Source organism: Mauremys mutica, chromosome 8, assembly GCF_020497125.1.
Source record: "Mauremys mutica isolate MM-2020 ecotype Southern chromosome 8, ASM2049712v1, whole genome shotgun sequence".
Taxonomy (NCBI): Eukaryota; Metazoa; Chordata; order Testudines; family Geoemydidae; genus Mauremys; species Mauremys mutica.
This window is the reverse complement of record NC_059079.1, coordinates 63,656,749-63,674,552: the sequence shown is the minus strand read 5'-3', so window position 1 is coordinate 63,674,552 and position 17,804 is coordinate 63,656,749. Positions and strand designations below refer to the sequence as shown.

Here is a 17,804-nt window from a genome sequence, read left to right as displayed (position 1 = left end):
GGTAACCCCCTGTGTCCTTTCTGTATTGGTATGTTATCTTTTGCTCTGCTTTATCATTCACAACATCAGGATGGCAAGAAACCACTGTTTGCTCCACTCTCCTGTTTCTAGTGAGCTGAAAATGGATGGCTTGTGTTTTAATGGAGGCCAATTGGATTTCTATCTGGCTTAGCAGAAGACTGGAGAAATTGGTGCTATACTTGCCTGGTGGTCTGGAGCCATCAAGAACAGCATACGCCTCAGCAGGACCCCCAAGACAGAGAGCTGGTAACACTCTCCATGGCAAGACTTTATCTGAATTAGGATAACAGGGAATTGATCTAATCAAATTAAGAAAAATACACGGCTCCCAGCATATGAATCCTACAGGTTGGCATTTTCAAAGACTCAAAAGACTTTTGTGACTCAGGAAAATGACCTAAAAAATTAATATTGGATCTCTGTTTAGGCAGCAACAAATTCTCCTCTTACACCAAAGATGTTACATTTCCCTTTTTAACCAAAACATCTCAATGAGTGATCACTAGTAGTCCATCACCGTTACAGTCAGGTCTTTCCCTGCATTACAGGCCATCTATTGGTTTCCTGTTTTCTACTTCACGGTGCTATTTTTATTGCATATGTATGCTACTTTGCTCTTATTTATCCTTGGGGCATCTCATTGAATTCTTCTCTCTCCATTCCTCTAATTTATCATATAGGATCACTATAACAACTCCTAAATTAGCAGCTCTTACATCGGTTTTGCAGTGTCTGTATATTTTTCACCCCTTCCTTCAGATTGTTTACCTACACCACCACTAAATATACTTATAGTGTTACAAGTGCTAATTATTAACCCTCGGGAGGGTGGGATTTTCCCCATTTTGCTGATAGCAAAGATGGAGCATAGAGAGGATGAGAAAATTGTCCAAGGTCACTTATGAAGTTTGCAGGAGAGCTGGAGTTAGAACTCAGGTCTCCTTACTCTCTCTCTCTTGCATGATCTGTTCAAAAAAAGCAGAAAACCTGTCTGCCCAAACACACACATGTACATGCATACACCAGACTCTGCCACGCTACTCACCAAATGGGCTATCACAAAGACGTGATGAGCACACAATTCAGCCGTTCCATACCTGGGATGCAACAAAGAGAGGTCAGTAAACCAATTAGCACAGCTGCCCTGTTCTGCTGGGTTGGAGAGAGTAGTTCACACTCTGCCACACAAACCAGAGAAATGGTTCTTCCTAAGGGCCTCTGTATATTTCATTTGCGAGGAGAAAATTCCAAAGCCATTCTGTGGCCAGAGAATCAAGGAATATTGAGGACGTGCATTAGCAGGAGGAAGGAGGAAATATGACCCACCTTTTGCGGATCAAAACATAGGACCACTATACACTAGTTTAGCATTAACCATGATTGCAATGCAAGAAGAAGAAGAGAAAAAAAAGACATGTATACACAAGTGCATAGTACATGGATGATAAATGCACACTGTTGATGTTAATCAAATAAATAATAAATTAAAGTAAGTGTTGTAGAGTGAAGAGAACTTGTATAAAATTTGTAAGTTGATACAGATACACTGGACTATTATAGTGTAAATATATGGGAATGAAAGTTACATGATACTAGTGAAATATATCTAAGGTTGGTGAAAAATGTTATGTTAATATATTATTTGAGAAACGGTCTGTGATCTTGTCTTTAAACACTAATGCACAATGCATGTGCACCAGGGGGCAAAGTTTTAAGTGGCAAGTGCATCCTTAGTAGTCGCATATTGTGACTTGGGTGCTCAGCTGCACAACATTAACGTCCTGTAGCTAGAGATTTTTTGGTATGGAATTTCCTAAGGCTGGGTTGTTTTTCAAAGAAAAAATACCCCTAAAAACAGGAACACCTGCACGTTATAGGATTTCAAAGCTCTGTTGACTTGCCAAAATTTGCCAGTCCAACATGGAAATTCAATAGTTTGGCCAGATCCCACCAGAATGTCCTGTAGCACACACTTTACAAGGACTGTAACAGAAAGCCCTTCTCCTGAGAGACTTAGCAGCTGCACAGCTGAGGAGGTACATTGCAAGAGCCCTCCCTCAAGCCTTTCTCATCCCTTTCCTTCAGCCCAAGTCAAAATAAAGCCTCCTGGAGCATTAAAGGTTCTCTCTCCTTCGAGATGGCCATTTCCATGCCACATTTAAACTTGCTACCCACAGTCCTCCACTGTAGAGCTGCTAGAAAAAAAATGGCAAGAAATCTTTTATAAAAGTATGTTTTCCCCTCATGCTGGAAAAACAGCTGAACCATTTCTTTTCCAAAATAAGCTACATTTTTGAGCAGAGACCAACCCTGGAACATAGCTGCTCTACAAGTTAAACTTTCTGAGAATTATGAGCAATTCTAACCATGCAGTTAGGAAGCCAATGTTCATGCAGCCTGAACAATACAGCGCATTGCTCTTCACCCTACAATAATTGGGTATCTTACCGGGCCAGGAAGCACCATGAATCCATAGCCAGTAGAGAGGTGATCATACTAGAACCAATGACTGCATCCAGCAGAGCACGCTCCTGAGGAAAGAATAGAGAAGGCACTTATGAACAGATTGCAGTTCTACTCTCTACTTTTAATCCACTTACTAGTGTGACACATAATTAGACTAAGAAGATGGGTGAGGTAATATCTTATATTGGACTGACTTCTGTTGGTGGGAGAGACAAGCCATGCAGAGCTCTTCTTCAGGTCAAGCTTGTCTCTCTCACCAACAGAAGTTGATCCAATACAAGATATTACCTCACCCACCTCGTCTCTCTAATATCCTGGGACTGACATGGCTACAACTACACTGCATATAGAATTACTCTTGTCAGTTTGTGCAGTTAAAATGCCTAGGAGCAAACTGGCTTTAATATTGCATGTTCGGTTATAAAGGCAAGCAAGCAACACTAGGTTTATTTTTAACATTGACCATGTGTGAGAATTTACTACAGCTGGTTGAAAAATTTCAAATTTCAAAAATGTTTAATGAAAAAATAGGGTTAATTTTTTTGCTAGAGTTTTGGACCAAAAAGGGGGACAAATTTTTCATGAAAATTCTGTCCTTTTTTGGGGGCAGATCTAAACTTAACTTAAGACCAAATGCTATCCTTATTCAGTACTTAGGGAGGCAAAACATCTGATTGCCTCAGCAGGAGTTTACTCTGAGTGAGGAATTCAGGCGTCAGTCCTAATTTTTTGTCTGAAAAGATTTTTTTGTATTATAGAAACATACACACACAAGGCTATGCCTTCCTGGACTTATTCATACTTTGCATTTATATAGTGTCCTTTATTCTGTCGACCTGTATATACGGTCCCAAACATAGGGGAATTTGATAAGATCTCAAAGCACTATAAAAACATTAATGACTTAAGCCTCAGAACCCGCCTGCAAAGGTAGATAACGACTTATTTCCCTTTTATGGCACAGGATTGAACTGGATCACTAAAATACAGTGGTAGACTAGCAGGCCACTGCTCTGATCACTAGATAACACTTCCTCATTTACGTGCACTGTGAATGAGTAAAACACTGACAAACTTAATACCCTTGGCTCATGGAATTGTAAATGGCCCCAAACTGGAGGTGGAGAACCGAGAGACTTTCAGCCTATGTTACAGTAGTTGTGATGTCCTGTCCTCTAGGAGATAAAATCTGAAGCTGGAATTTCTCAGTCTCAGGGAGGTGACCATCTTCAGAACTTGTATTAAAAGAAAATACTAAACAGCTTTTTTAAAGAAGCTGGAGTTTTGCGCTCCTGTGGCTTTACAAACGGGTTCCTAATACATCGGAGGTCTCCAACCATGTTTATACAGTTGTTTTTGGTAAATGACATTTGCTGCACATCTGCAGTCTTACCTGCCTTGTATGTGCCTTCTGAAGTAAAGCGAAACCAATTCATGCCTGGACACATCACCTTTGGAGCTCGGTTTGTGAGGAAAGGGACACTTTTTGAAAAGGTTAAAATCCACCAGAAGGAAACAGCTGAAAAGGTGATCATGGCTAAACCAAAAACCAACCTACCAGCTGAGGAAAGTGTGATGGGGGTGTGGATGCAATGAAGGCACACAAGTGGACACAGAGGTGGTGATACAGGGTGACAGGAACCTCAGCTTGTCCATCATCCATCACTCCCGGCAAACAAACAGGAAGAGAGAGCTCACCAGAGCACTGCTGGAAACCGAGAAAAAGGGCTGAGAACAAAGAGAGCCTGCAGAACAATGAAAGAGTGAGGTTACTGCTGTCCACACCTCGCACCCCAAGAACAAACATCTGAGCTAGGGGAACTCCTCCTTGTCTCCTGTTGGCAGCTGTGGCAATAACACCAATATTTTTACAGTAACAGATTTACAACTCTGATTAACTTTCTGTTTATAAACTCAGGTGATTAGCAGAGGCTTTTGGGGCTGTAACAGGGTACACTGGTCCTTTACAATTAGAGGGGGCCAGGAGATCCTGTTCCAGGGACATTGAAATAAACAGAGGCCCTGGAAATGGCCTTGTAGCAAGAAGAGAGGAAGCGATCCTGGGGAATTAGTAGTTGGTTAGGAAAAATCCAGTCACTGTCCCTTTAAGAGCCAGGATGAGAAGCCCTGTAGTATATGATTGGGCATTCTCCCCTCTCCCGTAACTGATCGGGGGAAGATCTCCAAAGGAGCACAGTATATATATGACTTTCACTCTCTCAGAACAGAGAGTGAGCTGTCAGGGAGAAGGAAGCCAGAGCCAGGAGACTGAGCTCCTGCTCAGAAGGACAAGATTGGCAACTCCATGAACAACAGTCTGGGGCAGACTAAGAGCCCTGCATAAAGCAAAAGAGCAGGAAGTGAGCATGAACTTTTGTGTTGCTGTAATTAACTTTATTCTGGGGACACTGAGAATTACTGTGAACTGCTTTCATCTACTCACACAACCCCAGTTGGTGGGTGGGTGGAGGCATCCTGAGAAAGACTGTGGGGAGTTCCTAAAGGGACCCAGGGGGAGCACAGAGTCAGGGCACTGCTGAGGCACCTCTGGCCATGAGGGGGCGCTCGGTAAATGGCATGCCTGCTACAGGGAAATAAACAAACATGCTGACTTGAGGGAAAGGTGACCAATTTTGGAGATAAAAACAAATTCGACCCGAGGACCCTCTATCCTCACATGAGCCCAAAGGCCATCCCTTCCCTCAACTGACCAGTGCATCTCTGCTTTGTACTGTCTACCCTGGAGGAATTACATCACATCCACCAGCACATCTGCCCACGGATCAGACAGTGCACCCTCAGAGCCTGCTAATGCTACTGATTTGCTAGCTTGAAGGGCCTCTTGCACCTGAACCCCCATGTCTGCCTGTGCAGCTTGACTGCTCTAGGCAAAAATTACCTGGGAACCTCTTCTGAGAACTGGCTTCCTGTGGTCCAGAGAGCCTGCACATCCTCAGGCTGAGAGGGAAGCTTATCCATTATGGCAACCAGAAGATGACACTGCGACAGATGTAACTCAGGAGAAAGATCTGCAGGGAATGTTTTTATTTTTTTTTAAATGTGAAGTACATTTGCATTTGTAGGGCACATTTTTGATGGAACCAAAACTAAGCTAGGGCGAGTGATTAACAATAGAAGACTGAGTGAAAAGTACATTGATGCTGCTAATGAAGCTCAAAAGTCACTCAGAGATGGAGCTGGTTGGAAAATGGAGGGGAGGTGGAGTCCTAGAGAAAATTTCATGTTTTCAGCAAAAAATAACTAATCATAACATTTTATCCAAAAAACAAAGAATTTTGATTCAGAAATGTTACTGTAGTGCCTCATGCTCCCATTCTCCTTTATGGCTCTGTGGTCAGACTACATTTCCCATGATGCACCATACTCTCCCCTCTTGATGAGAGCTTCAGTGTGCATCAGGGAAGATGAAGGCTAGCTGGGGTAGCCCAGTATAGCACACAGAGTAGGACAGGAGCTTGAGAAACCTGAACTACAACTCCCAGGATGCACTCTGCCAGCATTTCAGAGATATTTTATTTTCTGGTTGAAATAGTTTGGGTTTGCCTGAAAACATGCAATTTTTTGATAAAAAAAATTCCATAGAAAAGACATTTTTGGAGAGGGGTCAAAAACCCAATTTTTCCATCAAAAAACAGTTTTGGCAGAAAATTTCCAGCCAGCCCACATTTGCATCGACTTTTGTGTCAGAAGGGCATCTTAACTAAAAATCTGATTTGTTCAATATAATAAATCAGTGTTTTAATCCAATTTTCCCAGTGCAGGCAGAATAACAGTCATAGAGTTAAAGAACCTTTTATGTTGTTTTATGAGTTGTGCATTGTTCACCCCACCTAATGCTGTAATTGGCTGAAGATCCTTTAGTACCTCAAAGTATTACTTAGGATCCATTATTAAAATTACTCCACAGAAATAAGATACTAACATTATGACATATGCAGAAGTGTTGTATAGCGAGTGAAGCACAAAAAGTCAAGACATCTTGTTCTATTCCTGAGAGATGGCACAACTGTACTATTAAACAAAGGCAGTAATATTTTAAACCTACCTAATTTTTCACTTAATACCTGCTCCACAAAAGGCCTGAAGGGAAGAAGCTGGTAAATGAGAGGGTCCAGTGCCACCAGAAAAACCCTGGCTATTTCATCTCGATGGGCCTCTGAAATCACCGGAGCATACAGACTAGGAGGAAATTTGCTTGGGGGAAAAAAATACAGAGCTACTCATTAGCACTGCATTTCAAATAAGAACGAAGAGATAAAAATGTGAGTTACTATTATTGTGGAGTAACAGATCTATCGATACGAGCAAAGGGAAGCATAATTTTCATATCTAACAATATTTTTAAAACGGTGAGCATTCTGCCTTTAAACCAACTACTGAAGGCCTATATTTATTTAACCACAGTAAGAAAAACTCTCCAATCTGCTTCTGCTGAAAAGTGGTAAAAGTGCACACAAAGAGGAATTTACTCAATAGGTGCACGAGCGGAAAACTTCAAAGGGAAACATTTGTAGGTTCAATTTGTTCCAGATGATGAGAGTACCAACATACTGGCCTGCAGGTTAGAGATAACAGGTTAACGACATTTTGCTTTGCAGGAAATGAAAACTTAGGGAAAAAAAGGGAAAAACAAAATATTAAAAAGAGATTGAGACAAAAAAAAAAGAAAACAGAATGAGATTAAGCAGCAGAGAGGGAGACGGCATCAAGTGAAAACCTACTTGTCACATTCTGGGGTGGTCCAGACCAGTGGGGAATTCTGTCACCACCTGCCCTGCAAATGTGGGTGCCTCACAATGCTTTGCTGCTGTAGCTCCCAACCTGGGCCGCTCACAAACAGCAGGCAGGTCACCTCCTGAGTATCTGCGTGTAGCTGCAGTCCTGGTCCAGCAACTCTGACACCAGCAGCTTGTCAGCAAACACCAGCCGCATACTGGCTTCCAGCAGTACCTGGTTACTACTTGCAGTGACCCCAACACACTCCCAGTCCTGGACTGTCCCCAAAATGTGTGTTCTGCACTGTCCAGCCTCTCCTGGGCAGTTCAGATATTATCCAACAGTTTGCTACTTTAACTGGAGTTACCCAAACAGTTCAGTTTACAGACAACACTGGATTACATTTGGTTAAAAAATAAAAAGTTTATTTATCTACAGAGAGAGAGATTTTAAGTGAGTACAAGTATAAGTATTAAAGTCAGAAATGGTTACAAGAGAAATACAGATAAAATGCTTTCTAGTAGCTAAAACTAAACTAGTCTTGGTTCAAGGTAAAATCCTTATCCCAAGTTCCCAGCACCAGGGCTGACCAAATTCTCAGGTCACAATGCCCTCACCAAGTCAAAGGGCTGGTTCCTTTGTCTTCTTAGGTGAAAGAGAGAGCAAGAGAGAGACAGGGAGAGAAAGAAAGATATCCCTGGGGTGTTTTTGCCCCTCATCTTTATAGTCCAGTCACCCTTTGAGATGCATTTTCCGGAGGGCTACCCCTAGATAAAGTTCCTTCCCACTGTGAGGACAGAGACATGGCATCTCGTGGTGAAAGAGGTTCCATGTCGTTGCTTGCTAAAACGCGGAACAGGTCTACACTTAAAGCACTGCACCAGTGCAGCTGAGCCACTATAGCACTTTGGTGATGACGCTACTACGCCAACGGGAGAGCTTCTCCCAGCGGCACAGTTAATCCACCTCCACAAAAGGCGGTATCTATGTCGACAGGACAAACTCTCCCATCGACATGGCTCTGTCTACACTGGTGTATAACTAACTGCATCGCTCCAGGGTGTGGATTTTTCACACCTCCGAGCGATGTAGTTATACCAATGTAAATTCATAGTGCAGACCTGGCCACAGATCAGTCTGTTCCTGCCTCCCATTCACTGCCAAATGGCCACTTGATGGGTGATTTGCCAATCAACTTTGATGACACCAGGCTAGAGGTGTTAGCTTGTCCATTGTCTCTAAGGAACAGGTTACCTCCTTCCCAGATTTGTCTGGTAAAAACATTTCAGTCATAATTTCAGCTTATGTTCACTACTTTACATATTATGTTGCTACACACATTTCACCATGATCTTTTGCACAAAGATTATTACAGTAGCGTGTAGGGCGTGAATGCAGAGGTGCATTCGGTCACTCTACTAGTCTAAGAACAGGTCTACGCTACAGACCTGTATCGGGATAACTACGTCTCTCAGGGGTGTGAAAAATCTACACCCTGAGCAACAGTTATACCGATCTAACCCCCCATGCAGACAGCACTATGTTGACAGGAGAACTTCTCCCATCAACATAGCTACTGCCTCTCGGGGAGGCGGATTAACTGCACCAACGGGAGAAGCTGTCCTGTCAGTGTAAGAGCATCTTCACTTAAGCGCTGCAGCTGCACCAATGCAGCGTTTTAAGTGTAGCCCTGCCTAAGAGGTAGGCCTAAAGTGTTTTGGCCTACCTCTTAGGCAGGTGTTTTATTTTGTTTTTTTTAAGTTTTGAATTTCTGCATCTCCCAGAAAGAACAGGTTTAAATGGCATCTCCCTGAGTGATTTTTTTTTAATAATGGTAGATGTTGAATTTTATTTCCACACTGAAATTGGCGTGGGTGTGGCAGTTTTCTGTGTTTCGGTTAAAACTTTTATGTATACAAAGTAAGAGTTGCAAAGACATGTTTTTCAAAACTAGAATGGCATAAAGGTGTAGGAAGTATAGGAAGGACTTTAGGGCTATTCGACACAGGGCCATCTACCAGCATAATTATACCAGCATAATTCCCCACGTGAGACACTCTTACTCCCCCACCCCATGTCTGTCTGCTCGGATTAGATTGTAAACTCTTCTGGGTGGGAAATGTCTGCTACTCGGTGTTTGTACAGTGTGTAGCACGATTGGGCCCAATTCTTGGCTGGTCCTTAGGCACTACCATACTAAACATGGTTAATAACTATAGCGGTATAATTGTACCAGTAAATTTCCCCATGCAGACAAGCCCTTAGATACTATACAGATGAGCATTATAGAAACAGATTACGAAGAGACTATGTAAAAATGGCACCTTCTTACTCAATAAATTTGCTCAGTTTTTAACACTTTCACTCCTGTAAGCCCTGCCAAATCAGCCCATGCAGAAGAGAGAATGCATCATCAACAAAAATGATTAACAAAGAACATGATCTTGCAATGAAATGTGCAAAAGTGTCCATCTGCACCCAACTCACTGAAGGATCTGGGCTTAAATTCCAAGTCCAGCATCAAAATGTGCCCTCAATTACACCTACATGATGCTATTTTCCTCATTGCTGGGGCAAACTGAATAAGTATCCTATCTCAGAGAAAAGTGACAAGCAATTTAAAGTCCATGATACTATGTATTGTCTGCAAAGCCGCAGCAAAGAGTGTTTCAGCAAGGATTAGTCAGCCTGGCATCTTCCCTTTTTACAAGATTACAGTATAATACTAAGGCCTGAACGTTCTTTAGTGAAATTCTATTTTCAATCCCTCATTAAAGTTGTTAAAAAATTTAAAAAATCTGCTCAGGCTGAATATTTCCATGTTCAATCATAGTGAAAGAACTATTTTACAAAATAACTGTTGCTGAGGTGCATAAAACGTGGTTTATGTTTTCACCCAAATGCAACTAAAATAAACCAACTGTCCCACCACACACATACTTTCAATTAAAAGGAGAAAGAGCAGGTTCCATTGTTAAGTGATTATGTAATAACAAACTCTGTCACAGTGCAACACCAAGTAGAACAGAACTATGGTTATTGTGGGATAATAATTATTTCCTAGCCTTTGTGGGGTTTAATTTAACCTTAATAGTGCATTAAATTTCTTTTGCACTTTTTAAAAAATAAAATGTTGCCTCGTTATTTCATTGCAGAGGCCCTGTGGAGTGAGTAACCACAAGAAAATCAGTTGTAAATCCATCTGCACAGTAAGGTCTACCCAGGTAGATCCACCGATAAGATTTAGTAGAAGAAAATGCAACGGAATGAGGAGTTTGGTAACAATGGCATTGATTCCTTTCTGGTGGCATTTGGAGGACAGGTTAAAATCACAGAATATCAGGGTTGGAAGGGACCTCAGGAGATCATCTATTCCAACCCCCTGCTCAAAGCAGGACCAGTCCCCAGACAGATTTTTACCCCAGTTCCCTAAATGGCCCCCTTAAGGATTGAACTCATAACAGTGGGTTTAGCAGGCCAACACTCAAACCACTGAGCTATCCCTCCCCTAGTAGCTACATTAGACAAACAGATCACACTAAAGCACCCAAAGTAAGTTTCCCATGAAGAAGTACAAATTTCTCTGACCGCCATACACCAAAGCTATTCTACATATAACAAATCAGAGAGTCACTGCTGCGATCTCTTATTTTTGCAAGTCTTGTAACATTTGGAACTGCTGTAACTACAACAGACACTTTCAGAGCTGATACAAAGATGGCCCTGCAGTGGAATCAAAGAGCTATTCTTTGTGGTTCACTTACCTATATATCTGAAGATACAGCTGGTGTAATTGACAGCAGGAATCAGAGAGGAAAGGAACAAATTCCTGCAAAAGCCAACAATTTTGAATGGTATTTTCAAAATGAAATAACGATTAAATATATTTTTCTTCTGCTTACTTAAATTTATTTGTGAAATGCTTTATTATGAAGTCTAATTTTTAAAAGTTGTAGCCTGCTCTGATGCATAGTGCAAAAGAAATGCAAAATGCACAACACATGACAAATTATCAAGTAAAATTACCATGTGTTTCTCCTCTTTAGGAAGCTAAATTAATAAGCTAAGGGTTTTCTTAATCTTCTTTTACAGGAGCAATAACCACAGTCAATCACAAACAAACAAAAATGCACTCTTCACATATTTTAACGACTATTGATTCTATCCCATGCATAAACAAAAAGATAACTGACATTAACACAACAGACAAGCTGATTATATACCTCATTATCTACTCTGAATTTGTTATTGCTATTTGGTGTGTTACTTAAATGGGTACCAAGAGGTTAAAATAAGAATTATCAGAAGAAAGAGGTGGAGGGAGAAGGAAAGGACAGAGAGAAAGAAAGAGTAGGAAAGAGGAAAGTGGTTTTCTGTAGTTATCCCTAGGTAAGTGATAGGAGCTTGCAGAAAATCCCAGGAGAAAAAGAGTCCAGCCAGATTATTTATTTTTAAATCTCCTGCTCACATTTGCTTTAAGAGGGAGTTTAAGGTCTTTTTTAAGAGCAATGGAACACCAGAACTCACACATTCAGAGACAGTCTTACACCTTTTTCTGTGTAACAATTTTTCTCCACCCATCTCCATATGTAACTGATTCCTGTTCACCACTATTACACTGCTGCACAAGACTAGCCAGAGGATTTGTGGGGAGAGTTAGGAAGGGGATTCTCTTGGCTACATCCCAAACTTAACTAACCTATTTTATAAAAAGATGTTGGACAGTGATTGAGATCTTCAGGTATCACCCCGCCTCCTGCTGCAGAAATGGAATCCAACTATTTGTGCTGGTGATATGGACAGTTGCCAACATCTAGACAAATGTTGCAAAAGGGCCGTTGTTCAAGTAAGTTGAGGGTCGAGATCACTAGGCCCCAAAGCCACTGGTGAACCTGTTTCTCTCTCACACCGTCACGGAAATTATGGCACAACAGTTAAATGGCTTGACCAAAGCCAAAGACTCAGAGACAGGGCTTGAATGAAGGAATCCTTTATTCTCAGTCCTGTACTTAATCCACTAGAACAGTGGTTTTCAACCTTTTTTCATTTGCAGACCCCTAAACATTTTTGAATGGAGACATGGACCCACTTTCGAAATCTTAGACATAGTCTGTGGACCCCCATGGGTCTGCGGGCAACAGGTTGAAAACCACTGCACCAGACCATACTGCCTCTCATGCTATCAAATTCATCCTCCTAGTGGCAAATGGTCATATTGGTTTCTCAGCAACGGAACTAGTTCAAATGAAGCCAATGCCTGCTGCATCTCGCTGCTCCCATCCAGGTACAGTACTGACCCTGCTTAGCGTGTGAAATCTGATGGAGTCAGAGAGCATGGTGTTCAGCTGGAAGAATACAGCAAGGCAGCTATTTTGCAAACGATAGGCAGAAGTAGTGAACAGTATTAGGTATCCAAATTGTATTACATGTGAGATAATATATCACAAACAGGTAAGTATGGGTGTTAATTATGTCATCCAGATACCACAGTCATAAGTATGGGGTAGCAACACAAAATACCTGATCAGTGTGTCTATTTGCACAGTACAGAGTTAGTTTTATACTCATGTAGGACCCATATAATAAATCTTACCTTGATGTAGTGAACAAGAGAATTAGCAAAGAATCTACACAGTTTGACTGTCCTCTGGAACAACTTGTAGTCAGTGCTCTCCTATCAAAAGGAAAGCAGCAATGAAAACACCATGGACAGACTAAGAAGATATCAAAGAAAGCAACATTGCAAGATACATTATTAACAGGGCTAGAAACTTTATTTTGTTTGTTAAAGGAAGCTTGTATTCCACACAAACACAGCAGAAATTGGGGAAAACCTGTAAGAATGGATGATGTCCCCGGAATCTCAAAACAATTTTTCACAGGAATCTTCAAAATGTAACTGTTGTCTTTTAATTGACCTAGTGAAAGCAGCAGTATGTGAAATGAATGAGATTCCTGATAAGAGTACTGGAGGTGGGGTGGGAGGGAGAATACTCTTTGTATCTACCCAAAGTATCCTGGACACTAACCAGTGCTATTAGTCTCCCTTTCAATGTGGTTTTCTAGAGAACCTTGTAAGCAATGTGAAGTACCTAGTGTGTAAAATGAGACTATTTTTCACCAGTAACACTGCTTAGCAAACATATCTATCTTTGCAGTGCTTCCTAACCCGACTCTTTCTCAAGCCCAAAAGTAGTTTTGGGGGAGTGTTCATTCACCTGCATCCCAGACAGCTTCATCTGCTCAGCCAGCTGCAAACAGGAATGGAATGAGAAGAGGGTGTCCTTGCACAGGCCACTGAGGATATCCATGTGTTTCAAATGGCTCTGTAGCAGGGAATGGTGCTTGAGGCTTTGCCTAACAAAGCCAGAGAGGAACAGGATCAGATGCTTAATTGTCAGAAACAAATCAAGAGACAACAGGTCTTAATGAGCACTATTCCACAGACCCTACTCTACTCTGTCTAGGCTCCTACACTGCACCCATCACCATGGTTTCTGAGTGCACTAATGCAGCAGTGTTCTGACAAATGCCAAGGAACTCAGAGACAGAACCACTCTAATCCTATTGTGACTATTTATTGAAGTACAGAAGGGATACAGGATGTGTCAACAAGGTGACAGAATCTAATCCAACAATATCAGTGGAATTTCAATTCAGACCCTTGGAGAACATTTAAATCATAATATTGTATTTAGAATTTATTTCCTTAACACATTATAAAAAAGATCTAAGAGTGTTTCACTTTCTAAGACAAGGCTTATAACTTTTTCCACTGAGAATGCATTACTAGTTGAACTTTAGTGGGAATCAGCGCCCCACCTCCCATAGGCACTTTTGAAAAGCCTAGCTTTAAACAAGTTATAAAACAGTGGCTCTGAAATACATTTGGGATACACAACAGCAACCTTCAAAGTATTAAAACATACTTGATTATGAACTTCCATGTGTTGGCATGAAGGGCATGGTCCATGTTGGAAATGACAGAGCAGATCTCCAGCACAGTGTGGATCACTGCAGAGGGAACAGTAAGAGCAAACAAACACTGAATTTAAATGGACCTGTATATGCAATGCCTGAAAAAAAACCAAACACAGCTGTCACATCACTGCATTTGCAAAACCCCTTCCAGTTCTGGAAAATTGACCAATTATCAGGTGCTGAATGCCCTTAACTCCCACTGAAGGCAACAGGAATTGAGGGTGCTCAACGTCTAGCAGGAAGTGCTCTGCATTTTGGGGATCAGGCCCACCGTCTGTAGAAAACAGGGGGCTGGGCAGGATAAAGAAACATCTTTCATATACACACCTGACACCATATCTACAATACTGTCCTCAGCAGAAGCGGATTCCATAGAGATCATATCAAGCAGCTCCATAAGCTGCTTTTGAAGAGAATAGGTCTCTTTAAACAGAGATTGGAGGAGGTCAGAAATCAAGTGCAGGCACCCACTGTACAGTGACTCGCTGTCCTGTAGGAAATGTGGGATTAGGGAGAGTTAGAAAATGTCTGAGAATCAAGATTTGATGTTGCTCCTGCTGAAATCAATGAGATTTTTCTTACAAATGTCAATGGGCGCAGAATCAAGGAACACAAACATCTACTTCAACTCACACAACCAGCAAGAGCTGTAGATTTTAAATAACCATCTGTGGTTACTATGCATGAACTACAAAATCCTACTCAGTTAGGGCCTGATCCAAAGACCAGTCAATCAGCAAGAGTCTTTCTACTGATTTAACTGAACTTTGAATCAGACCCTTGATGCATGACTATAAAATCAGATTTCTACCAAAATCTAGGACCATACTTCATGATAAACATAGTTGTATCCCAAAAGTTTCCCAGTACTTTAAAGTGTTTCTTAATAACAGATTGCCTACTGGAGGAGAAGTCCTTAGCGAGGTCTCACTGTGTAATCTGGCTCCATAAGTATTTAAAGGTTCTAATAAGCAAGGAAGACAAGCTCAAAAGGGAAATTGATGCCAGTAGGATGGATGACAAATTACTATGTCTTATGATACTGGCACTGCTTACAGCAGGAAAGGTTTCAAGCACAACAATCAGTTTTCCTCCATCTGCAGGTGCTGTAAAATGTGACACCAACATGTTTTTATACATAACACAAAGTATTTAATCCCAATCACAAATCTGCCTTGAAATTTGAACTGAATCATAGGGTTAATATTAACACATCCATAATCACTTACACCTCTGCAAACCCACTGAAGACAATGGGCTTGCACGGGTGTCAATGAGGGCCTAATTAAACAATTTATTGGGCACAATACAGGAGTAACCAGGCGAAGTGTAATGGCCTGTGATATACAGATCAGACTAGATAATCTAATGATCCCTTCTCATCTTAAACGGTATGAATTTCATCAGAACCACCTTTATTACTGGTAATAATGCACAAGATGGAAATAACTGAGCTTGGCTTTCAGAGGCCACGCTGAGTTTGCAGAGCTGGCAGTTGGAAAAGCCATTGTCATACTTGTAAACTGAGCACATTTGATCCAATATTGAGACAACAAGTACGGAAAGGCACAAAAGTAACTTTTCAAAGCAAAATCACATCTTAAAGGATTTTTTTAAATGCTCTATAACTAGATCTAGAATAGTTTTTTCTCCTATTAATCCAGAGACCTACCTTGCAGTGCATAAATGTGTTTTTGATTACATACAGAATGGAAGAGGGAAGGCTACGGATACTCTCTAGAGGCACAGGCTCCTGCAGGGTACAGATATGTCGCACACAACCCGTCAGAGTTTCCAGCAGCTGCACCATAGTCTGCAAGTGAGATCATCATCACTGAAGGCACAATCTATAACAATACACTGCAGCGGTTAATTCAAAAGCAAAAATTGTAAAGCAGCTCTTCCCTTGTGCATTTGGCTAAACTGTTCTCTGTCTTTTAGGACATTAGCAAACAGAAAAGTATTAGGAAGCCAGAAAAATGAATGAAGCTCTGTAAAAAAGACAGCAGCAGTTTCAGACCACAGCTTTTCTGTGATGTCATATTCTCTTTACATGAAAATCATGTTTGTATTGTCTGCTGCTTATCAGTTTTTTATTATTTCAAGATTGACAGTATCAACTAACAGAGCTTTCAAAGCACAGTTATACCCTAAAAAGTGATTATTAAAAAAAAGGCATCTTCCTAAATACTGGCTCTGCTCCTTGAGAGCATTTAGAACAACATCTGCTTGCTTTTTTTTCTTTTTTTTACTACTAATTATTCCTGTTAGCACTGCTGACCCAGTCCAGATCTTAGGAAAAAAAATTGATTCTATTTTGGCTTACACACGATCTATCAAATTTTTAACTCAAATCCAACTGCAGGCTAAATTTTAGCCTCAGTTACACTTTTATAACAATAATTAATACAATGGAACTGCATGTGTGTCATGCAGGGCAGAATCTGGCCAGCAGAATCTTTATTACTGATGATGGAATATCATATAGAGTCAATGACAGATAAACATGAAACCTCACAATGCAACATGATGAAAATCAAGACTAACAATGCTGAGGGCTGGAGGTCTAAGGCCCCAATCCTGAAAGTATTTATACACATGCTGAACTACTCTTTATCAACAGAAATATATGGACACTGCCTGACATATTCAAACTAGTTGCACTATGACAAATCCAGAATGGAATTTTACATTCAGCTGTTACTGGCACAAACACTTCACAAATCTCTCCACGGTTTTGGTAAAAAACAATCACCTAACCACTGCTCTTACAGCCATTTCAATAGACTTACCTGTAAAACATTCCTCACCGCTTTGCATAATTCTGTGTTCTGGCTGGTTAGTCCTTTGGCTTGACTAGATAATTCATACAACAAATCATCAAATAATTGTATTGCCTGTCAGAATAAAGCAAATTAAAATAAAACTGATATTATTAGACTCCAACATATACGCAGTATAAAACCAGGGTACCCATCATACATCCACTTTTATCTTTGGTATGGAGGTGTGGAATGCAGACACTTATGCTTCATAGCCTAGCTGTTTGAAGCAAGAAGTATTGCATGTCATAACCTGCAGTTTCCACAGGTCACACTTCTATTTAAGAGGAGGGCGGATATCATGCATTCTGTAATTACACAGAAATGAGTCTCTCTATAGTTAGTTTAACGGAGCTTCCCATGTAACCGTCAACCCCAACTTTAACCAATATTCACATTACTACAAATTTTATATAATACATCATACCCTAGCACAGACTTTTCTTAAGTTTGGTTCAAATCAATCATTTTGGTGATAGAGAGTTTTGTTTTGTTTTAAAGGCAGTTTATTATTCTGAAAAGGTTTGGAGGTCATGCCATTTTGAAGATTTATTTTTCTTTTGGTTGGTCTTGATGCCTTAGCGTTGCTAGTCATGGAATTAGAAAGATATAAGCAGTTCTTTCCAAGCAGATATAGAACTTTGCATCGCTGATGTGGTGAAATTACAAAGGTTTAGGATATGCACATTATGAACCAGTTTCTTTCTATGCCCTGAAAATCTGTTGAGGATGATTAATATTGGAGTAGGAACTGACCAGGAGCCCGTACAGACTTCC

At 40.8% G+C, this 17,804-nt stretch overlaps 1 protein-coding gene across 4 annotated transcripts in view; it reads right to left on the bottom strand.

Annotated features, from left to right (window-relative positions):
* The window catches only part of LOC123376449 (uncharacterized protein C1orf112-like), a 33,911-nt gene that overhangs the window by 11,823 nt on the left and 4,284 nt on the right, over positions 1–17,804 (bottom strand). For 3 of the 4 annotated variants that reach the window (XM_045028435.1, XM_045028436.1, XM_045028437.1), the window contains 13 exons: positions 16,998–17,102; positions 15,878–16,018; positions 14,533–14,695; positions 14,154–14,238; positions 13,443–13,581; positions 12,818–12,898; positions 10,989–11,053; positions 6,554–6,702; positions 5,387–5,516; positions 4,046–4,232; positions 2,470–2,552; positions 1,067–1,118; positions 205–294 (listed from right to left, as the gene is read on the bottom strand). In XM_045028435.1, coding sequence (XP_044884370.1) covers positions 205–294; positions 1,067–1,118; positions 2,470–2,552; positions 4,046–4,232; positions 5,387–5,516; positions 6,554–6,702; positions 10,989–11,053; positions 12,818–12,898; positions 13,443–13,581; positions 14,154–14,238; positions 14,533–14,695; positions 15,878–16,018; positions 16,998–17,102 — 1,470 coding nt within the window. Of the gene's footprint in view, positions 1–204; positions 295–1,066; positions 1,119–2,469; positions 2,553–4,045; positions 4,233–5,386; positions 5,517–6,553; positions 6,703–10,988; positions 11,054–12,817; positions 12,899–13,442; positions 13,582–14,153; positions 14,239–14,532; positions 14,696–15,877; positions 16,019–16,997; positions 17,103–17,804 lie in introns of those variants that run through there. The other variant, XR_006581792.1, reaches the window with a different exon arrangement.